The 19,579-nt window shown below is 35.0% G+C and overlaps 2 protein-coding genes, 1 non-coding gene and 4 pseudogenes across 3 annotated transcripts; 5 read left to right on the top strand and 2 right to left on the bottom strand.

The window, feature by feature from the left end:
• Nucleotides 1-2,264: 2,264 nt before the first annotated feature.
• On the top strand, nucleotides 2,265-2,336 carry TRNAW-CCA. The gene has a single exon. It is a non-coding gene; the product is annotated as a tRNA-Trp (tRNA).
• Nucleotides 2,337-2,901: 565 nt separating this feature from the next.
• On the top strand, nucleotides 2,902-4,975 carry LOC125602062 (5'-adenylylsulfate reductase-like 5). The gene is made up of 4 exons (XM_048773951.1): nucleotides 2,902-3,322; nucleotides 3,498-3,682; nucleotides 4,086-4,210; nucleotides 4,295-4,975. The coding sequence occupies exons 1-4, from the start codon at nucleotides 3,149-3,151 to the stop codon at nucleotides 4,717-4,719; spliced, it is 909 nt and encodes a 302-aa protein (XP_048629908.1). The 5' UTR covers nucleotides 2,902-3,148; the 3' UTR covers nucleotides 4,720-4,975.
• Nucleotides 4,976-6,055: 1,080 nt separating this feature from the next.
• Nucleotides 6,056-7,740, top strand: LOC125602059 (annotated as a pseudogene).
• A 729-nt stretch (nucleotides 7,741-8,469) lies between these two features.
• Nucleotides 8,470-9,800, top strand: LOC125602061 (annotated as a pseudogene).
• A 138-nt stretch (nucleotides 9,801-9,938) lies between these two features.
• Nucleotides 9,939-12,395, bottom strand: LOC125602060 (annotated as a pseudogene).
• Nucleotides 12,396-16,408: 4,013 nt separating this feature from the next.
• Nucleotides 16,409-17,998, bottom strand: LOC125602058 (adenylyl-sulfate kinase 3-like). The gene is made up of 7 exons (XM_048773950.1): nucleotides 17,945-17,998; nucleotides 17,646-17,781; nucleotides 17,370-17,519; nucleotides 17,109-17,227; nucleotides 16,951-17,035; nucleotides 16,817-16,863; nucleotides 16,409-16,711 (listed from the first exon to the last, which is right to left on the bottom strand). The coding sequence occupies exons 1-7, from the start codon at nucleotides 17,996-17,998 to the stop codon at nucleotides 16,610-16,612; spliced, it is 693 nt and encodes a 230-aa protein (XP_048629907.1). The 3' UTR covers nucleotides 16,409-16,609.
• A 961-nt stretch (nucleotides 17,999-18,959) lies between these two features.
• LOC125602063 lies at nucleotides 18,960-19,553 on the top strand (annotated as a pseudogene).
• The last annotated feature ends 26 nt before the right edge of the window (nucleotides 19,554-19,579 follow it).

Genomic DNA, 19,579 nt, shown 5'->3' with positions numbered 1-19,579 from the left:
CCACTATAAAATCGTTATTCTCTAGAAAAACGGAGACAACAAAGGTTCCAAACCTCTTTGACCTTCATCCTATGTTAGTGAAAGATACAACTATGCATGAAAATAGAATTTTCATTTTTTTGTATTTTTATCAAATTTATGGGTACCCTACGAAAATATTGAATTTTTCGGTAAATGCTCTATATACTGAAGCATATGATCTTTAGTGTTGTTTTAAAATTGTAAACACATTCTGCATTTTTTTAATGTATATTTAACTCTATTTCACGGTACATGTGCGTCGTTTAAGTTTTTTGTCAATTAATTTAGTAAAACTTCATAATACTACCTAAATTGGTTGACTAACCACTATAAAATCGTTATTCTCTAGAAAACAGAGACAACAAAGGTGTCAAACCTCTTTGACCTTCATCATATATTAGTGAGGGATGAAATTATGCATTAAAATAGAATTTTCATTTTTAAAATTTTTCTCAAATCAATGGTTAACAACCCCTACAAAATATTAAATTTTTCGGTAAATGCTCTATATACTGAAGCATATGATCTTTAGTGTTGTTTTAAAATTTCTAAACACATTTTGCTTTTTTATTATGTATAGTAAACTATATTTCATGTTACATGGGCGTCGTTTAAAGTTTTTGTCAATTAATTTAGTAAGACTTCATCATACTCCGTAAATTGGTTGACTAACCACTATAAAATTGCTATTCTCTAGAAAAACGGAGACAACAAAGGTTCCAAACCTCTTTGACCTTCATCATAAAATCGCTATTCTCAGGTTAGTCTACCAATTTTAACCACTAAAAAATCGCTATTCTTTGGATTTACTTTTTCGTTTTATTCTTGGTTTCTTGTGATGATGGTTCATGTTTTCTTAATGGTTCATAACATTTCTAAGCCAGTGTGGGTTTTAGCTGAATGTTTACACCTTTTAAACTTTTTCATGAGCATTTGCTAAATGTGTCTTTGATGATAAGTTCCATATCGGTCCTTATCCACATTACAACTATATGGTTATGAATTTGGTTTGAGAGATTTTGGATAGATACTATAAATCATGCAAATATGGTATAACTGCGATTCTGGACCCAAACTAAATGACTTATGCAAGGTTGAATCTGTATATATATATTGTTTGGTAAAAGGTTAAATAATTATGTCAATTTTTAATTTGTGACAGAAATTACAAAGATAATTTATATCATAGAGCGAAAATTTAAACTAAACATCAAACACTAAGATGACAATGAAACAAACATGTAGTAATAGCGGAACAAAGTCGAAAAAGGCAGCTAAGAATGTCTTCGGACCAACGAATCTGTATATATTTGTTGTAAAAAAAGAACATGTACAAAGCGTGAATTTTTTTTTTTGCTTTGGATTGATCGGTAACAAGATGCGATGACGGTTGTTGCTCAGAAAAATGAGGAGCAAAGGCTTAAGTAAGAACAAGATGCGATGACGGTTGTTGTCAAGTCATGGTCTGGTCCTCCTCCTGGATGGGCTCAAAAATGCAATATCGGCATCTATCGTGATAAGAGTCAAAAAAGAAGTGGGGCGGCTTGGGTTTTGAGAAATTAACAAGGCAAGGTCTTAATACATAGTCGTCGTGCCTTCTCGAACATCCTATCTAAAGAAGAAGCGAGTTTACATGGTCTTAGATGGGCTATCGAGAGTATGCACGATCATAAACTCAACAGACTTATCTTTGCGCTGGATGATGACACTTTCACGAAGGTGATTCTAAGACCCAAGCGTGGTCAAACTTTAGATGCCAGCAGTTGGAGCTTATGGAAAAATTAAGCAAATTGGAGTGGTGGAAATTGGTGAAGAGGATAGAGTAATTAATAGAGGAGCTTTACTCATTGCTCAATGTGTGATACAACTTGTTATGCTTAATCTTATGTAGCTGCAGGTTCGCCGTTTTGGATGGCAGGCTTCTTTGAGAATGAGGAAATTGATCCCTCTATTTAGTTGGAACTTTGAGTGGATGGCTGTCAAGATTTTTTTGGGATGCATCAATGGTAGTTTGTGATTGATCTTGGATATGGCTTTATTTTTTAGTGGAAGTTTTAGTATGCTTGGCTGTTTTGAGCATCTTAATCTGGATATATTTTGTTTATGTCACTCTTCCTTTATGTTTCAAGCTTTCAAATTAATCTATCAGATGACCAAAAAAAAGGATTGATTGGTAACATTCCAATTCCCAAATGTAGATTCAAGTAAGGTCTATGAGCATGCGTATGGGTAAATTTACATCCGGATCCGTGGCGCAATGGTAGCGCGTCTGACTCCAGATCAGAAGGTTGCGTGTTCGATTCACGTCGGGTTCAAACCCCCTGAAACTAATTCCGGAATATCTTTTTGCTATGTCTTGTTTTGAGGTGACTGATCTCATCTCTGTTCCTCCTATCTGTAGCTTCCATAATTCTTCCACTTCAGTTCCCTGAGCATAACGATGGACCGGTTTTGGGCTGATAAAGGGCCTTTGGTACTCTCATAGGCCCGTATGTTTCTTAAACCCTTCAACTAGTTACGGAACCCCTTGATTAATACGCAAAGGCCTTTTTTCTTTACAAAGAACCACCGTGATCATCTGTTGACTTCTTGATTTCAAAAAAAAAAAAATCTACTTACTAAATTCGATAGATTGAAATACTAATAATTATATTAAATTTCAATCTCATCCACTTGCAGTAAAAGATAATGTTAAACAAGTAAAAATATTTGGATAAAAAAAATAAATAAAATACAAACTTTCCTTTGCGCAATGCAGAGAATTAAATGAAAAAATTTAAGATCGGTTTGTATGAAAATAACTCTTTAAATCCCAACATCAGAAGAACAAAAAAAAAAAAAAAAAGACAAACAAACACATCGGAGGAGACGAATAGGCATTTGTAATAAAAAACAACAGAGTTCGGACATTTTTGCGATCTCTTGTTTTCCTGTCCAAAAGTAGCAAGTTTGTGGGTTTCTCGGATCTGGGATTCGCCCCCCCCCCCCCCCCCCCCCACCCAATTTGATGTTTCTGATTCTTCTTCTTCAGACATTAAATTAGGTTCTGTTCTTCGCCGTTTTTGCTTGTAATAATAATCATTCGGTTAGAATTTTGCGACAAAATATTCCAACCTTGAAGTTTCCTATGGATTTGCGGGTTCCGATTCTCTTCTTCTTCTTGAGTACAATATGCTTTCCTTCTGTCTTGGCTTCATCTTCCCCTGTGGACTTTTCCGTCTGCAATCACGAATTCGAGCTCTTCCGCTTCGATTTAGACTCCAAATGTCCTTCTTCTCTCCATCCAGCTCCTCCTATCCAGGTACTACTACGATTAAAAAAGATTGAGGCTTTGCTTTGAGACAAAATGTTTATGTGTTGTAGTAAGCAAATTATGATGATAGCATAATCAAAGTAGGTGTCTTTGGCTCTCCCAAGTGGGTAAAAATTGGATTTGAAGCTTTGTTTGTAACTAATAGCTGTGTCTCAATTGCCAGGTAGATGGAGAGACACTTGACAGGTTAATGGGTTTGAACTATGATGGGAATGGTTATATGTCTGTTCTCTTTTATGCTTCCTGGTGCCCTTTCTCACGTGTTGTGCGTCCTAAGTTTGATATGTTGAGTTCCATGTTCCCTCAAATACAGCACTTAGCTGTCGAGCATTCTCAAGCACTCCCATCGTAAGCCACCCTTCTCTTTCTTGAAACCACACTACATACTCTCCTCCATACTACTTAGTATAGATAAGGAAGTTGATTAAGTGACTCACATTGAGAAAATGGTTATTTAATCTTATATATTATTATTGCTTCTCAGATTATTCATAATTTTTGCAGCATATAGGATCAGTATGTTCACAAGATTATTATGTTAAATGAATGTTATATGTGTTTCCTGTTACTTTATCTTACATTTTCATTGCATTTGATTTATATCTGTTGATTACAAATCTAGGTTAGCTAATTCATCATTACCCTCTCTGCCTTGTTAATTTTCTCATTAGTGGTTTTTTATAGGTTTCATCATGTGTTTGGTGTTTTCGTTTGTCTTGCTAACTGATTTCACTAATTAATTTTGTTGCAGTGTGTTTTCAAGGTATGGTATCCACAGCTTACCTTCAATCCTGATTGTTAATCGAACTTCAAAGGCACGTTACCATGGTCAAAAGGATCTTACATCCCTCATTGAGTTTTATGAGGAATCTACAGGTGAGATTCACCACACCAAGTCTTTGCTTGTGCTATTTTTTATCTCAGTCAATAATAACTGAATGGCTCTTTCGGTTTTGCCAGGTCTCAAGCCTGTCCAGTACGTGGCAGAAGCTGAACCAACAACCAGCTTAGACTCCACCGATGGTAACCTGATCACATGGTTACGCAAAGGGACATCGATCAGTGAAATATTCAGACAAGATCCGTTCTTGGTTCTATCTCTGCTGTTTATCTGTTTACAAATGGCAATCCTCGTCTTCCCCATAGCAGAATCACGAATGAAAGCGTTGTGGGCTTCTTACGTTTCCAATCTAAACCTGGAAAGGTTTGGAGAGATTAGTCAACTGTTCAGCCGTGCTCTCCACATGGTCGATGTGAGGAGGCTATGGTTGAAACTTAGACTCGTCAAAACAAGGAACTTTCATGAAAGAGCAATGAACGCTCAAGCCTGGGCGTCATCGCTTGCATCTGTGTCTCTTGGCCAAACTTCATCAGACCAATCCTGATCCCTTGAAGAGATCCTTCTAGTATTTAAGCGTGTTCTTGAAACCTGAGAGTTTCCCTTTACGTGGAATGTTATATTGACTTTCTGAGTTAATTTGTCTGCATCAAAAGCATGTAAATCCAGGAACAGCTTTGCTTCTGCCTGTGAATATCTTTCTTTCTCTCTTTTTTTGTTTTGTTTATGAATCTGAGATGTATGTTTTGGCCTCATTTCTTTTACTGAATAATTTTTGTTGAGTCAGCTAAAGTTTATCTGAATCTTCAGGGCAACTTTCTTTTGTAATGTTTGTCAGAGTTCGGTTGGCTTCTCAATAGACACATGGTATGGTAAGCCATGATCATGTGCAATGGAACATTACTATACAAAGGTGCAATATTATCAACAGTAGGATGAGATGAAACACGTCAAAGACGAGTTATTCCCAAACTATAGAACTCAAAAATATATAGTTTGATCTATGGGTAGTGTGTTCACATCAAACTATGTAATTCATCCATTCTTTTATTACTAGTGGCATTAAGCACACAAGATTCTTAGTAATCCCCTTATAGCCTTATTACAAACATGATATCATCAGCAAAACTTAAACCTTATCCAAAACTAATTAACTTTCTAGCTAAGATTTGAAAACATACTGATTTAACAAACTATTATTAAGAAAGTAACAAATGGTTATCAAAATCAGTTGGAGAAGTAAGAAAGGGAAAAGATATGTTTTACTGTTATTAACAGGAAAATCTAGGATAAAAACTATTTGATTGATTGACTAGTAATAATAATATGATGCACTAACTGAAAATCCAGTGATCCGAAGGATAGTTTTGAGTTTATCAAAACATTAAAATAGTGGAGAAGACTTGATCATGGAGGAAGGATTAAAGGAGCTTGTCAAAGAAGGCAAATCAATAGCTCTTGAAACAGGTCCCAAGTGGACCACTTGTTGCTTTGTCATCACTTCATTGCGTTAGATAAGTTCCAATTCACTTTCGTCACCCACATCTCCAAAATAATGCATTCAAAAATAAATCCATTTACATCTCTTGTATAATATATGTATGTCAACTTCAACTAATATCAACCCATGTCTATATACATGATATTTTTGTCCCATAATTAAGAGGTTACTGATAATACTATCATACGCGTTTTCAAGAAGCTTTTTCAAAGCATTTGTGTGTATTTATAAAACATCCTATATACGTGTAACTTGGAAGAAAAAAATTAAAGAAGAGTCTCAAATCTTGATTCATTTTTCTAGTGAACATATTTCTCAATAATTAATATTTTTAATTATGCATCCAAAATTCTCAAATCTATTAAAGGATCTTGAAACCACTTCCACAAGGGAGAAAATACCTAAGCCCACTTGGCTCCAATAATTCAAAAGATCTCATTTTCTCACATTAATGTCAAACAAATAAAATCTTCTCTTTCTCTCTAGAACTCCTGGAAACCCTGATCAAAGCTCCAATGACATCATCTCAAGGAGACATGGATCTTGAGGAGTGGGAGTTACTCCCAAAAAGCTATTTAAGGATCTTGATCATGATGAGGATCATCAAGAAGCCATGATACTGGATTGCTTCCTCTCCCCATCTACTCAAGATCCTCTCCATAAGATAGAGTCTCCTCAATATCCAGAGTTGTCCCCACAAAGCTCCTCCAAGTCCCCATAGCTTGGGAACCCGTGTTGGATCACGAGAATAAGAAGATGCCCGGTCTTGACCCGGATCCAACACAGACCCTTTTGATGGAGTCTGTCCCGTCACCAAGAGTATCCTTCAAGAAAACGAAGGAAACTGAATTTGCCGACATGAAAATTGACCCACCAGCGAGGATCATGAGTCCTGTGCCTTTGATAGATGCTGCGAAGCCCTCTGATTGCGAAGGAAGCGATGACTTGCGAGTTAAGAAAGAAAATGATGATGTGACGAGTGAACATGGTGGTGAGAAACTGAACTTATGGAAGATTGGTCTTAATGGGATCGGAGCTGTTTGCTCTTTTGGCGTTGCAGCAGCTGCTGCTACAGTATGTGTCTTGTTCCTCGGACACAACAACATCAAAGTTTGTAAGAACAAGAACCATAAGCTTAGGTTCCAGATTTACTCCGATGATCACAAGGTAACTTGAACATTTTATGAAAATTATATTAATTAATTAATTAAATGGAGTTTTGTATATTAATAAGGTAACTCCACAAGCTTAGGTTCCAGATATGATGCATCTTGATTAATTATTAGAGATGTGAAAGCTAAGGGAGTGGTAGATTTGGATAAAAACCTATAATTATTTTTGTGATGTTAGTGATATATGAGGATTATAGTTGGTAATTGTCTGCTGGTTATAATTGGGTAATTGTTGTTCTAGAAACTTTGATTAGATTAGATGATTGTTAACTTTTTGATTAAACTATAGAAATAGGTTTTGGATATTTTAAATCCAAGTAAATGAATATTGATAAGGTGAAGCTTACGTGTTTAAGTGAACAATTATCTGTAGTTGAAAAAGACAGATTCTTCTGTAGCTTTATACGTTTCGTAATCCGATTGTTTCTAACTTTATAGCTTGTGCCAAACGTCAAAGTTTACTTTTAAGAAGAAAATTTCTTCGTTTATTAAATGCTAACAACAGACCCAAATACCTATAACACGTATCAAACTTTTTAAGATTAAAATGTGTTACTTATTAATGGTGGTTGTAGAGGATGAATGAAGCTGTGAATCAAGCAACAAAGGTTAATGAAGCAATCTTTGCAATGAAAGGTGTTCCTGTCGTAAGAGCTCAAATATCTTTTGGAGGTTACTATGGACTTTGAATCCCAACCGTTCATAATTCTCTTTCGAATCAAGGGATGAGATCGAGTCTACCCTCATCTACCAGCTTCATAAGTTCAACGTGCATGCATGGTCATTGTCAATACATTTTGTAAATTTTGTTAAAATCCAATCTGTTGATAGATCATTGTAAAATTTCATGTAATATTTTAATCGTTGTGAAATAATTTAAATATCTTTTGTGATTTGTTTGATTTAGTATTTCGATTCACGTAGTTTTTTTTTTGTTCTCTCCAAAACGAAAGCATTTCATGACTAGATGAGAAAGTTTGCTATTCTATATGCCATAGTAGGGCTGTGAGTTTGAACTTAACATAACCAAAATTTCCGGTTAGTTCAGTTTGATTTGGTAGTTTTTTTTTTAAATTCGGAGTTCGGTTACCAAATTAACCAAATTTTAAACCGAATTTCAACAAAATTAAACCAAAATATAACTGAAATCAAAAAATTTGGTCGAATTTAAATAAAACCGAACTAACTGAATAATAGCGAATCGAACCAAATTTTATTTTGGGTTAGTTAAGATTTATATTGAATTGAACTTATCAAAAACTAAATTATCCGAACCGAATTTACCTAACGCCGCAGGCCTAGCCATATGGTGTGCCAGACGGGTTAAAAGTTAAAACTTTGTGTTTAGAAAATTCCGAAAAATTGGAGGGTCGTTCTCAAGGAGGCCCACCACACCCCCTTGTTAGGTCCATTACCATCCTTACAACAGCACAATAACTTAAAAAAAAAAAATAGTGAGCAGTGAAAAAATTCATTACCATTTGCCCACTGGTCGGGAAAAAGGACAGAAAAGTAAAATTTTAACTGGTCTAAAAATCGTACCGTCGATTTTTATAATCGAACGGTTCACAAAAGACCGCTCCATTGACTGCCATAGAGATGAAATATAAGACAGAGATGCCCTAAGCCGTGAAGTCACAGAGAGAGAGAGACACACACAAAGGTTTCGCCAGACTCGCCGGAGAAATTAGCGACTACGGTGGTCAGAATCTCCAGTCCCTTCTTCGCCGGAAAAATCATTGATCTCTGTGAGTAAATTGCATCTTCTCAGTCTAAATTAATTTCTCTTTTGAATTTCCAGTTCTTGAATAAGTTTTTAAAATCCTCTCTTTATTACACTAATAAACTCTGTTTCGTTTCAGACAAATTCTTCAGCTGAGACAAATCGGACAAGAAGCTCCAAAAATGTCGTCGTTAGAACAAGAAATGTTCTTACAGTGGGGAAACAAGAAGAGAATGAGACGTCTAAGAGCCTCCGCCAACAAGGACAACAAACACATCTCGCAACGCCAATCTAACTCATCATCTCACGAGACCTTCCTCTTCCACTCCTCAAGATTCTCCAGGTACACAAAGGTTTCATCTTTTTCCCTTAATCGAAGCCAAGACTCAATTTTTTTTAATTGGGTTTCTTCTTTGTTAGAGGATCAGAAGGGGCAATACTCAGATCCGGAGGATCACTACCAGAGAAAGAGAAAGAGGAGAGGTATTACACTACGAGAGGCGTTGTTGATACCAACGGAGAAGACAGCAACGGCAAGGGAGAGGAGAGCATGTGGCCGAAGCTGTTTGTGACGCTGTCGAGCAAAGAGAAGGAAGAAGACTTCATGGCTATGAAAGGCTGCAAACCTTCGCATAGGCCTAAGAAGAGAGCCAAACTCATCCAAAAAAGCTTACTTGTAAGTTTTTTCGAAGTTCAATTTTGTCCTTTCAAAAAAGAGTTCTTATCGTTTTGTGTTTACAGTTGGTGAGTCCTGGAACATGGTTGGCTGATATGTGTCCAGATAGATACGATGTTAGGGTCAAGAAGAGCTCTAAGAAGGTATTAACATCATAAAACGTTTTTATTTCAGCATTTTACAGACAATCCTCTATAATTTAATATTATAATAGCTTAAGAAATGATGTTATGTGTGTTTGTGTTGCAGAGGAGAGCAAGAGGATTAAAAGCAATGGGAATAATATTGATAGCGATTCAGATTGAGGAGGAGCTTGAAGATTATTTTAGCTAATAGATATCTTTTGCGTATTGACTTTAGATTAACTTTTGCTTTGTGGTGTTCACTTAAAGCAATCTCTTATAAAAGTAGTTTCTCTCAGTTTGATCATTTTGAACTACAAGGAAGCATTATTTCTTTGTGGGCAATGTATGTATGCGCTTGTTGTTGTTTGTAACTTGCACACAATCTTATTGTAACTTACTACTGTTTCAAATAATGTATTTTTGGTCCCATCTTTTGACATAATGTTCTTTTATTTTACGTGGAACATTGACAAGTATGCGGTTGTTTGTGCTGTATTCTAAGAATCAATCTAAGCTTTGACCGGAAAGGATTAAAGAAGCTTATAAAATGGCTTTTCCTTGTCTTCTACTGGTACCATAAGCATATGCTGAATTGAAAATCATACATGAGTTCCATCTAATACAAACTTCACAAATCTACAATTATAAACCTTTTTCATGTATCAAGTTTTGTTCTAGTCTTCTTAAGATATTTACAAGACTGAAGAGTTGTTCATAACAAGATGAAAGAGTGTGTAAAGAAGAAAGAAAGCCTTCTTTGTACTAGTAGTAGCTGCAGAAAGCTTATACTTCTTTGTTTCAGCAAAAACTAATTGGAAACAGACTTGGCAGCTTGAAGCATTTCCACTATCAGTGTCTTCACATCCCTGTAAACATCAAAGAGTTACTCCATGAGTTTTGGATCGCTATGATAGTAAAACAGTATCAGTAGTTTTAACAAAATGTAACACATGGCAGTCTTACTTTCTGTCTTGTGCGCGTCTTGGGAACGGAACTCGGAGCTTGAAGGTGTTCCCTTGAAGAGTAGCCTGTCACGGAGAAGAGAACATATGTTTATGAACTAAAGGATGAAAAAAGGGTTTTGGTGTTTAGAAAACACACCTTAACATTGAAACCAAGGCTGTCCAAATCAAGCATCAAGGCGCTCTCCACCTGATATTTAAGAAGGTTTTATTGTGTATGTATATGAACATATCAATCTGGTAAAGATGGTGGCGTCTAAGACAAACAGCACTAGGCTCAACTAGATCACATAGAATTAAAAGCATTTTCATATGGTTATGCATGACTAAGGTTAAGATACTGAGAATTACTTACAGGTATGGATGTCGTATGGTGTACAATGGCTATGGTATCCTCTTCATGGTCCTTGTTCATGTGTGACTACCGAAATGAAAAATGAGTTGTAGTATGCATCCACTGCTATATGTTGATGAGATAATGTGATTGAGATATACCGTTACAGGCTTTGCAAACTGAGCTATAGGATCTACTTTGGCTGCTTGGTACTCCTCTTTGTTGAATTCTAAAAAAAAGGAGATTTCAGAGAGAAAGCAAAATCATATAAACTGGATTTGCATAAGACAGTATATATTAAGAGGATGAAGCAACCTCCAGATCCTAGAAAAGCAGTTGCAACCCCTGAGACAAATCTGACAACTTTTGGTTCAATTCGCATAAAGCTGAAGTCTCCAAAATCAACCTTCACAAGAAAAAGTTCCGTTCACTTATTGAGAGATGTTATATTACATTGTCACTTTCTAGACATTGCAAGATAGGATGTTTACCCAGAAAGCATTGGGATGCTTGGCTAAATAGGCAGATCGAACAGCCGCTTGGTCTTTGTCAGAAACCTACATAATGCACACACAACAACCATTGAAGCTTAAATTTAGATGTGTATAAACTTATAAGCAACAAGGCAGAAACACATACCAACACTGCATCACCGTGTAGGGTGATCCTCAAACCGGTCCTATCCTCTGGGTCTCTAGCAACCAGTAGTGAGCATTTTGGATTAGCTATCAGATCCTGCAATCAGAGAAGCTGAGTCACTAATCCACACATTGTAAGTTTGTAAACTACAGCTCCAAAATGCAGCAAAACAGAATGAATGATCTGATACATGGTTAAAATAAGCAACAAAACCTTTGTATGGACAGCCAAGCTACTAACTGCTAGAATCGGAGAACCATCAGCATCACATGCAAAATCAACCATTGATCCTGAAGGATAACCCTCATACTTCTGCACCATAGGAGGATTACACATTAACTATATTATTCTGCATCAGTAATTAGAATCCTAGAACCTCAAATCTGATAAACCAATGTTCATATAAGAATAGAAACTAATTGCTCACCTGAGAGAAAGTGGAAAGCATACCACAAACACTACCGTTAAGCACTGTTCGTATTTCCTCAACAGGAGAAAGACGAGCAGCCTTAGCCTGGAAAGGAAACGAGACAAAACCGCTTATCAACTTGTTTTAACAACACATTCACATCCACGCCTTGATACTAAAATATGTGCATTACTGTGTTACCTCATGAGCTTGAATCAATTTGAAAACATCTGTCTCACCGCTCACACACTCCCCGGTGATACAGCCTGATTGATATATGATACAAAGTTTACAACTTTTTCCGAATATTGAGCTCAAAAGCTACCCAAATACATGAAATCATCAGACAAATCATCATTCACCCGATCTACTCAATCATAAAAATGTTATTTTGCATAAAAATTCAAACTTTTCTGTCTCTAATCATAAAAATGTTATTTTTGCAGAAAATTCAAAATTTTCTGTCTCTAATAACGAAAAGATGAACCTGGGAAGAAGACTGAGCTGCTGAGGCCATCACGGTGAGAGAGGAGGAGAACTTTCTACGGCGAACGGTGGAGATCGATTTTGGATGGATAAGACATGTAGGAGAGAAGAATCTAGCTCCTGTGATTAAAGGCGTTGAGAAATGAGCAACCACCGACTTCATCTTCTTCTCCCCCACGAACCTTCGATGGTTCGTTTGGTTTACACGTCTTCTCTACTGTGCGATGAGACACAACAACAACCCCTCACAGTCCGGTTTGGTTTCAATCTTCAAATTTCCGGTTTAATTTGGTATTAATTTTTTTTTATCAATGTTCCTTTCGGTTTACAAACAAACAACGTTCTTTTTGTTTACACTTCTCTACAGTGCGATGAGACAAGAAGTCACAACCCCTTACAGTCCGGTTTGGTTTCAATCTATTTCTAAATTTCCGGTTTGTTCTGGTATTCAAATTTTAATGATGTTCCTTTCGGTTTACAAACAAACAAATTACACAAACTGAAAAAAAAAACAATAATCAAACGAAGAGACGTGTAATATATAATCAAATCAAAAGGAGTAAATTTGACGATCATCGCCGTAAAAGTTAATCGGAGTGAGTATTGCTGCGATCGGAATCGAAGCAGAGGTAAGAGCCGAGAGAGGAAGCGAGGCGGCGGAGCTGGAGGAGAGGGATGCAGAAGATGAAACGGAGGACGGTGGCGCGAGGAGTCTCTCCGGGTTACAAGCTACGTATTGCCATAGATCCGTCGATATGTTCACTGTTGTCTCCACCAACCTACTGTTCAGCACCATCTCTATCTCTCAAAATCTCAAAAGTTGATCGAGTTCTGTTCTGTTTTTTTTTGTTTAATTACCGAACTCACGGTCTGAAAACAGAGGAAAATAACAATAAACCCCTCTATTTTTGCAAACCTTTCAAATAAGTCCTTAAAGAAATTAAAGTTAATTCTGAAACCCATTTATCCACTATTCTAAAATAAAAATTAATCAGTTTGGGCTAATCTTTGAAGGTACTACATATTGTTCAGTTCCAAATATCAGCCAACAAGGATCAAGATGATCTACTTCAATGGTCTTCAGCTCAACACAGGAAAACTAGGTTTGTTTATTTGAAAAAATAATATCGTTTGAATTGTTAATTTTTTATATCTTATGTCATGTATAGTCAATGAAAGCTTGAAAAGAAACAATAATATAATAACAGTTTGATTAATAAATTAAATGAAGAAGTTGGTATACATGTCATAATTAGAGTGTGCGTTAATGAATAAAAGCTAAAGCACATAGAATCTTATATATATAAGTTTTTTTTCAAAATTATGTCAGTTTTGTTGTATAAAATATATAATAGATAATATATTGAATAACTTCGTCAATATGATAACTTATTCGTCAATGTAATCATGTCAATTACTACTTGATCCATAAAGACTATATTTGTGACAAAAACTTTTTAAAAGATATCCTAGAAAATTTTTCTTTGTAAAATATAACATTTTTCTTTTAGAAAAAATCCTAACTAAGACTCACACTCTCTTTTTTCCTCTGCTTGCTTATGCTCTGCAATATATTGATGAACTCTTAATAATAGTCTCTATCATCTTTCCTGGCTCATCGAGTGTCCTCCCATAATTGTAAGTGACTTCAAATCTCTATAAAAAAATGTGGCCATGTAATGTGGTATTATTATCTAAAATTACCTAAGACATGTTATAAGGAAGTCAAATTTCTTTTACTAGACCTACAAAGCTACTAACAGTTTTGAAAACTATGGTCCAAATTTTGTTTTTATATTATGTGTCCTGAAAGTAATGTTTTACCTGCTTTAATACAAGGACGAGCCTGGTCTCATCCACTATTTGTTTTTGCTTCCATGTATTTAAACCAGTCTGCTTTGCTCCAACCAAAAAAAAAGAACCAGTCTCCTAATGTTATCTTCTGTAATCTATTTTTTTTCTATGATCAAAACAATTTGATACGAAACAGGAAACAAGGATCCAAGAGAAAAAATAAAACATTATATTACAAATAATTAATGATATATAATCGTCATTATTATTAGATAAATAATAATCCTTTCGTTTCAGAAAGATCTATATTCTAGAAAAAAATTATTAAGCAAAAAATAGTGATATATAATCGTCATTATTATTATTAGATAAATAAAACTCCATCCATTTCAGAATATCTATATTCTAGAAAAAAAATATTATTTCAAAAAGATACATGTTTTACCATTTCAAATTTCAATGTATTATTTAATGAAAAATTATAAATTTTAAAAACGTTAATGATGTTTATTGAATTTTTGTCGGCTAAAAGTTATGAGAAAATTATTATCACAAAACAATGCATTTCAATAAACTTTAATGTATTTTTTAATATATGTGAAAATTCTTAAATATGTATCTTTTTGAAACGGAGAGAGTATTTTTTACAATTGTTTATACCTAAGGATGTCGTATTTAACACTCCTATCTATCGTTTGTTAACTCTAAATATGCTAATTGCTATTTATATTTTTGTTAGGATTTAGGAAAGAAAAATAAAAATACTTTTTTACAAAATAAAAGTGTTGAGAATTTTAGGAAAAAAAAAGAGAGATTATTATCACATAATTTTGTTTGGGAAAAAAAATTGGGGACTCACATCAGTTAGAGAGACACTATGTGCTCAATATTATTGGCAATGCTGCCTTCACATCGTATACTGGCCCTACATCACCTGTGGACACTCAGTCCAGCATCCAATATGATATATAAAGACACACAAAACACTTCAAGTAACTGATGTGGGATAAATGTAGGAGAGATTAATGAGAATTGAGTTGCTTTCTGCTGGGCTGGGCTGGGCCGATTTGGTTTCATTTCAATTTTTTCATCCAATTAGGATGAACAAGCATGATTGATTCAGTTTCCAGAGGAACGAGAGAGTCAATGGCTGCTACTACTTTCAATTTAATGTTCTCCGTAATCGTTTTCAACTCAAAGGAGTAATCAATCCTCCGAAGAGATTTGATAGAACAGTGTATTCGAGGATAAACCTAAATAAGATTCGATTAGATCCAATATGCTTAAAATATTCCAAAAGAAGCAATCGATCAAAGAAACTATTATTTTAAGAGTTAGCTAGATCTTGATACGTGCATCCACACAGATTATTTTAAGATTTAACTAGTTGTAAGTATTTTAGTATTGTTTCCTAACTCTATAATAGATGTTATTTGATATAATTTTATATAATATTTGAATTATAAATTTTGATTGCCTCACTTATTAACCGGTAAATTTGGTTCAAACATTGAATAGACCATTACTTTCAATCTAGAATTGTATAGATTGTTTAAATGTTGTATCTTAAGAAAGATTAAGAGATTGTACAAATTTTGTCATTAGCATCCATGATAACGAATAACTGATATATAACTTATTGAATTCATCATTTTATAAATGTTATGTCATCTGAATTATATTTTCTCAGGTTGTTTATTTGGAAAAGTAATGGGCGGTTGGATTGTTAGTTTTTATATCTTATGTTATGTATAGTCAATGAAAGCTTGAAAAGAACAATTATATAATAACAATTTGATTTAATAAATTAAATGAAGTAGTTGGTCAATATGTCATAATTAGAGTGTATGTTAATGAATAAAAGTTAAAGCACATAGAATCTTATATATGTAAGTTTTTTTTTGCTAAAAATCATGTCAGTTTTGTTGTTTAAAATAAATAATAGATAATATATTGAATAACCCATTTATTCACTATTCTAAGATAAAAAAAATAATCAGTTTGGGCTAATCTTTGAAGGTACTACATATTTTCAGTTCCAAATATAGCCAAGAAGGTCAAGATGATGTACTTCAATGGTCTTCAGCTCAAATAATTGATTCTCAGAATCCTTATTGCTGGTTTCTCTTGGGTCTTTAAGGAATGATCAAAGCTTTGTTCCTATTCATAGCAGACGTTCTAGCTATTCAGTTCATTCTGACATGAAGGCTTATCTTCAAGGCTGCATTTGGCAGTTCAAAGCTAATTATAGTCTCAGTTTTTTTATAATACTATACTTGATGTTGAAGATAGAGATCTCATTGCTGCGGTTAACTGGCCTCCTACTTAGCCTCCTGCTTAACGGTTTAATGGTAATGAAAGTATTATTTTCAGGGAAAAAAAAAAGATTCTCCTCCACAGGTACTCTAAAAAGGATTGATACTGTTGAATGACTTGTTTGCTTTTATTATATCAAAAAATAAACGTTGCAAAGGAAGAAAACTGTAACATATCTTTCATAGTTCAAACTTCTTTGCATTTGCATTGTTTCAGGAGAGTGAAGAAACATAAAGAAAGCAGCCAACACTTATTAAAAAAAAGAAAATCAAATGTGACTTGGTTGGATTCTGGTGGTGGTTACTGGTTTTGAAGGAAGCCTTTGGCTTCTAAATAAGCGATGACTTCCTCTGCCATAGCTACAGGGGAAGGACACTCTCCTTCCTTCTCTTTCAGCTCTATCTATTTCATTTGTTTCAAAACATACCAACAACAAAAAACATATTCACACACGTGGATTTTGAGTGATCCTTGGTGAATAATTATATATATTCACATGGATCATACCTCACAATTCAAGGGAGATTCATATGGATCATCAATCCCTGTGAAGCCTGCACAAGAAGCCTTTTGTTAAATATTCAATGATATGGCAGCAATGTGCTATCTTCTGTACTCTATGGAAGCTTCTGTTAACTCACCTTTGATCTTTCCTGCACGTGCAAGCTTATATAAGCCTTTAGGGTCTCTTGCTTCACACAATTGTAGAGACATATTCATGTAAACCTAAAGAGTTTATGCCACACAACATCAAATAATATGTTTTTTAAGCTGAAAAGTCTGAATGTGAATGGCTTGCCTCGATAAAAGATGAGCCCCGCATCATTTCCCTACAAGCGTCACGGTCTTTCCTATATGGCGATATGAGGCTAGCAATGCAGATCAAACCAGCATCAGCAAAGAGTTTCGCTACTTCTCCTGCGTTTAATACACATAATGGTTTGGTTTACAAATACTATGAGAGCCCTTTTAAGTATTTTTATTTGTGCTCATAACCTTCTTAGGATTCAGACTTACATATAAACCTAATTCAAATGATAATATGCAACTATGTACTTACCAACTCTGCGTATATTTTCCACTCTATCCTCTGCCTTGAAACCGAGATCTTTGTTCAAGCCATGACGAAGGTTATCCCCATCAAGGATGTAAGATAGCTTTCCCCGGGTGTACAACTCTCTACTTAGCGAGCAAGCCAACGTGCTTTTTCCTGCGTAAGTTTTACGCTTAGATTTTAAATATGGAGAAAGATTATATGTAACATAAGAATTAACTTTAGACATTTACAAAGCATCTTAGGTTATTCAAAGATAAGATTGCTGTTAAGGAGATTGACCTGAGCCACTCAGCCCTGTGATCCACACCACACAACCCTTCTGGTTCAGCAGCTTCTGCCTTTCAGTTTTCCCAATGGGTGATTCTTGCCAAATATGTTTGTCGACATTCTCAAAACCCTTTCCTAATGATCTGATCTACCACCAGAAACTGCTATTAAGCTGCAAAGACACGTTCAAAAACAATTAAACATGACCAGTCTTCTTGAAATTTCACAAAGATATAATAATGTTGTTCCTTTGTTTACCTTTTGCTTTGTTCCTTCTCTATTTTTTTGGGGGTCATTGCGAGTGGGAAAACGAGAACCGACATTAACGGGAGTGGCAGACAGTTGGAGACAACAGTGGGACACATGGCAGTAACAAAGACTCGGTCCCTCGAGACTTGTTACGTTATTGGGCACATTATTTGGGAAAATAATAGGCTAACCCATTCAAGGCTGCAGTCAAGTTTCCTAAATTGTTACGGTCAATGTTCTTACCATATATTTTTTTCTTTTTGTAAAAATGTTCTTACCATATTTAATGGATTTAATATCTTCTTTTGGAAAGTGCAAGGGAAATAAATCTTGGTGGAAATCTACGTAAAATTCAATTAATTAGTGGAAGCATAAATCATGGAGGAATCTTTTTCCAAAAGATTCTTTGATGGTGGAATCTTGTAATTCTTAACTAATTCTCTAAAGATTTTGATTCGATTACTTAGAAAGAATGTACATATGGGAAGAATATTTACAATAAAAGCTGAATATTATATGTGTAAGAATGTATACGTTTTTCTTTCGTTTTGCTACAAGCTCACTAAGTGTATACGTTTATTTTGTCACTGCTCACAGAAGTGTATACTTTATATAGATGTAGGGGGGACTAATATAAGTTAATAACACGTAAAGATCTCATTTACAAAAAAAAGACACGTAAAGATCTCATGACATGCAAGATTCATTACTATGAACTATGTTCAAGTGTATGGATATAGAAATACTTTATACTGAATTCTACAATATTTATGTATATATATGTATGTGTGTTTGTGATAATTGTTTACTTAAAAAAAGACATACTGCTGTGACAATTCAAAATCAGGATCAGTTATGGGGTTACCATATCATTTGGATTATTCATTTTCCTTATACAAATTCTCATTTATGTGCCACCATAAACAGTATCATTTTCTTCTTCTAGTTTATGAAGCATATATACACAAACACAAACACGAAGTGTGTAGGTATCTCTCTCTATATATATACACACTTGCAATACCAAGAATCACATTTTCCAGTAGCTTTCTTTTCAAAGTCGAATAAACCAAAATTAAGAACACCATGAACGCTTTAGCGGCAACCAACAGAAACTTCAAGCTTGCTTCTAGGCTTCTTGGTTTGGACTCAAAGCTCGAGCAAAGTCTTCTCATTCCCTTCAGAGAAATCAAGGTCCGTTTTCTGTTTTCTAACCGGTCTGATTAAAGATCACTAAACCGGAATATAACCATTGTTGCAGGTGGAATGTACCATACCAAAAGACGATGGAACTCTTGCATCATTCGTTGGATTCAGAGTCCAGCATGACAATGCAAGAGGTCCCATGAAAGGTGGCATCAGATATCATCCAGAGGTTTGCTTTCATTTAAACCAAAATAATTAACTTCGATTATGGTATGAACTAAACCGATTTTGGTTATTGACAAGGTGGAACCGGATGAAGTAAACGCATTGGCACAGCTCATGACATGGAAAACAGCTGTGGCTAAGATACCTTACGGTGGAGCCAAAGGAGGGATTGGTTGTGACCCGAGCGAGCTAAGCATCTCAGAGCTCGAACGTTTGACACGAGTTTTCACACAGAGATCCATGACTCATTGGTATTCATACCGATGTTCCTGCTCCTGATTATGGGAAACCGGTCCTCAGGTTTTGTAAATACCCATCATTTAAAA

This window comes from Brassica napus, unplaced genomic scaffold (assembly GCF_020379485.1).
Source record: "Brassica napus cultivar Da-Ae unplaced genomic scaffold, Da-Ae ScsIHWf_2729;HRSCAF=3495, whole genome shotgun sequence".
NCBI lineage: Eukaryota > Viridiplantae > Streptophyta > Magnoliopsida > Brassicales > Brassicaceae > Brassica > Brassica napus.
The sequence above is the reverse complement of the archived record's forward strand: the minus strand, read 5'-3'. Positions and strand labels throughout refer to the sequence as shown.

Coding starts and splice junctions, on each gene's coding strand:
- LOC125602062 (XM_048773951.1), top strand. CDS start 3,149: ATGGATTTGCGGGTTCCGATTCTCTTCTTCTTCTTGAGTACAATATGC. Junction 3,683..4,085: donor CATTCTCAAGCACTCCCATC/GTAAGCCACCCT, acceptor ATTTTGTTGCAG/TGTGTTTTCAAGGTATGGTA. Junction 4,211..4,294: donor GTTTTATGAGGAATCTACAG/GTGAGATTCACC, acceptor CGGTTTTGCCAG/GTCTCAAGCCTGTCCAGTAC.
- LOC125602058 (XM_048773950.1), bottom strand. CDS start 17,998: ATGTGTCCCACTGTTGTCTCCAACTGTCTGCCACTCCCGTTAATGTCG. Junction 17,782..17,944: donor TCCCGTTAATGTCGGTTCTC/GTTTTCCCACTC, acceptor TTCTGGTGGTAG/ATCAGATCATTAGGAAAGGG. Junction 17,036..17,108: donor GGGGCTCATCTTTTATCGAG/GCAAGCCATTCA, acceptor TAAACTCTTTAG/GTTTACATGAATATGTCTCT.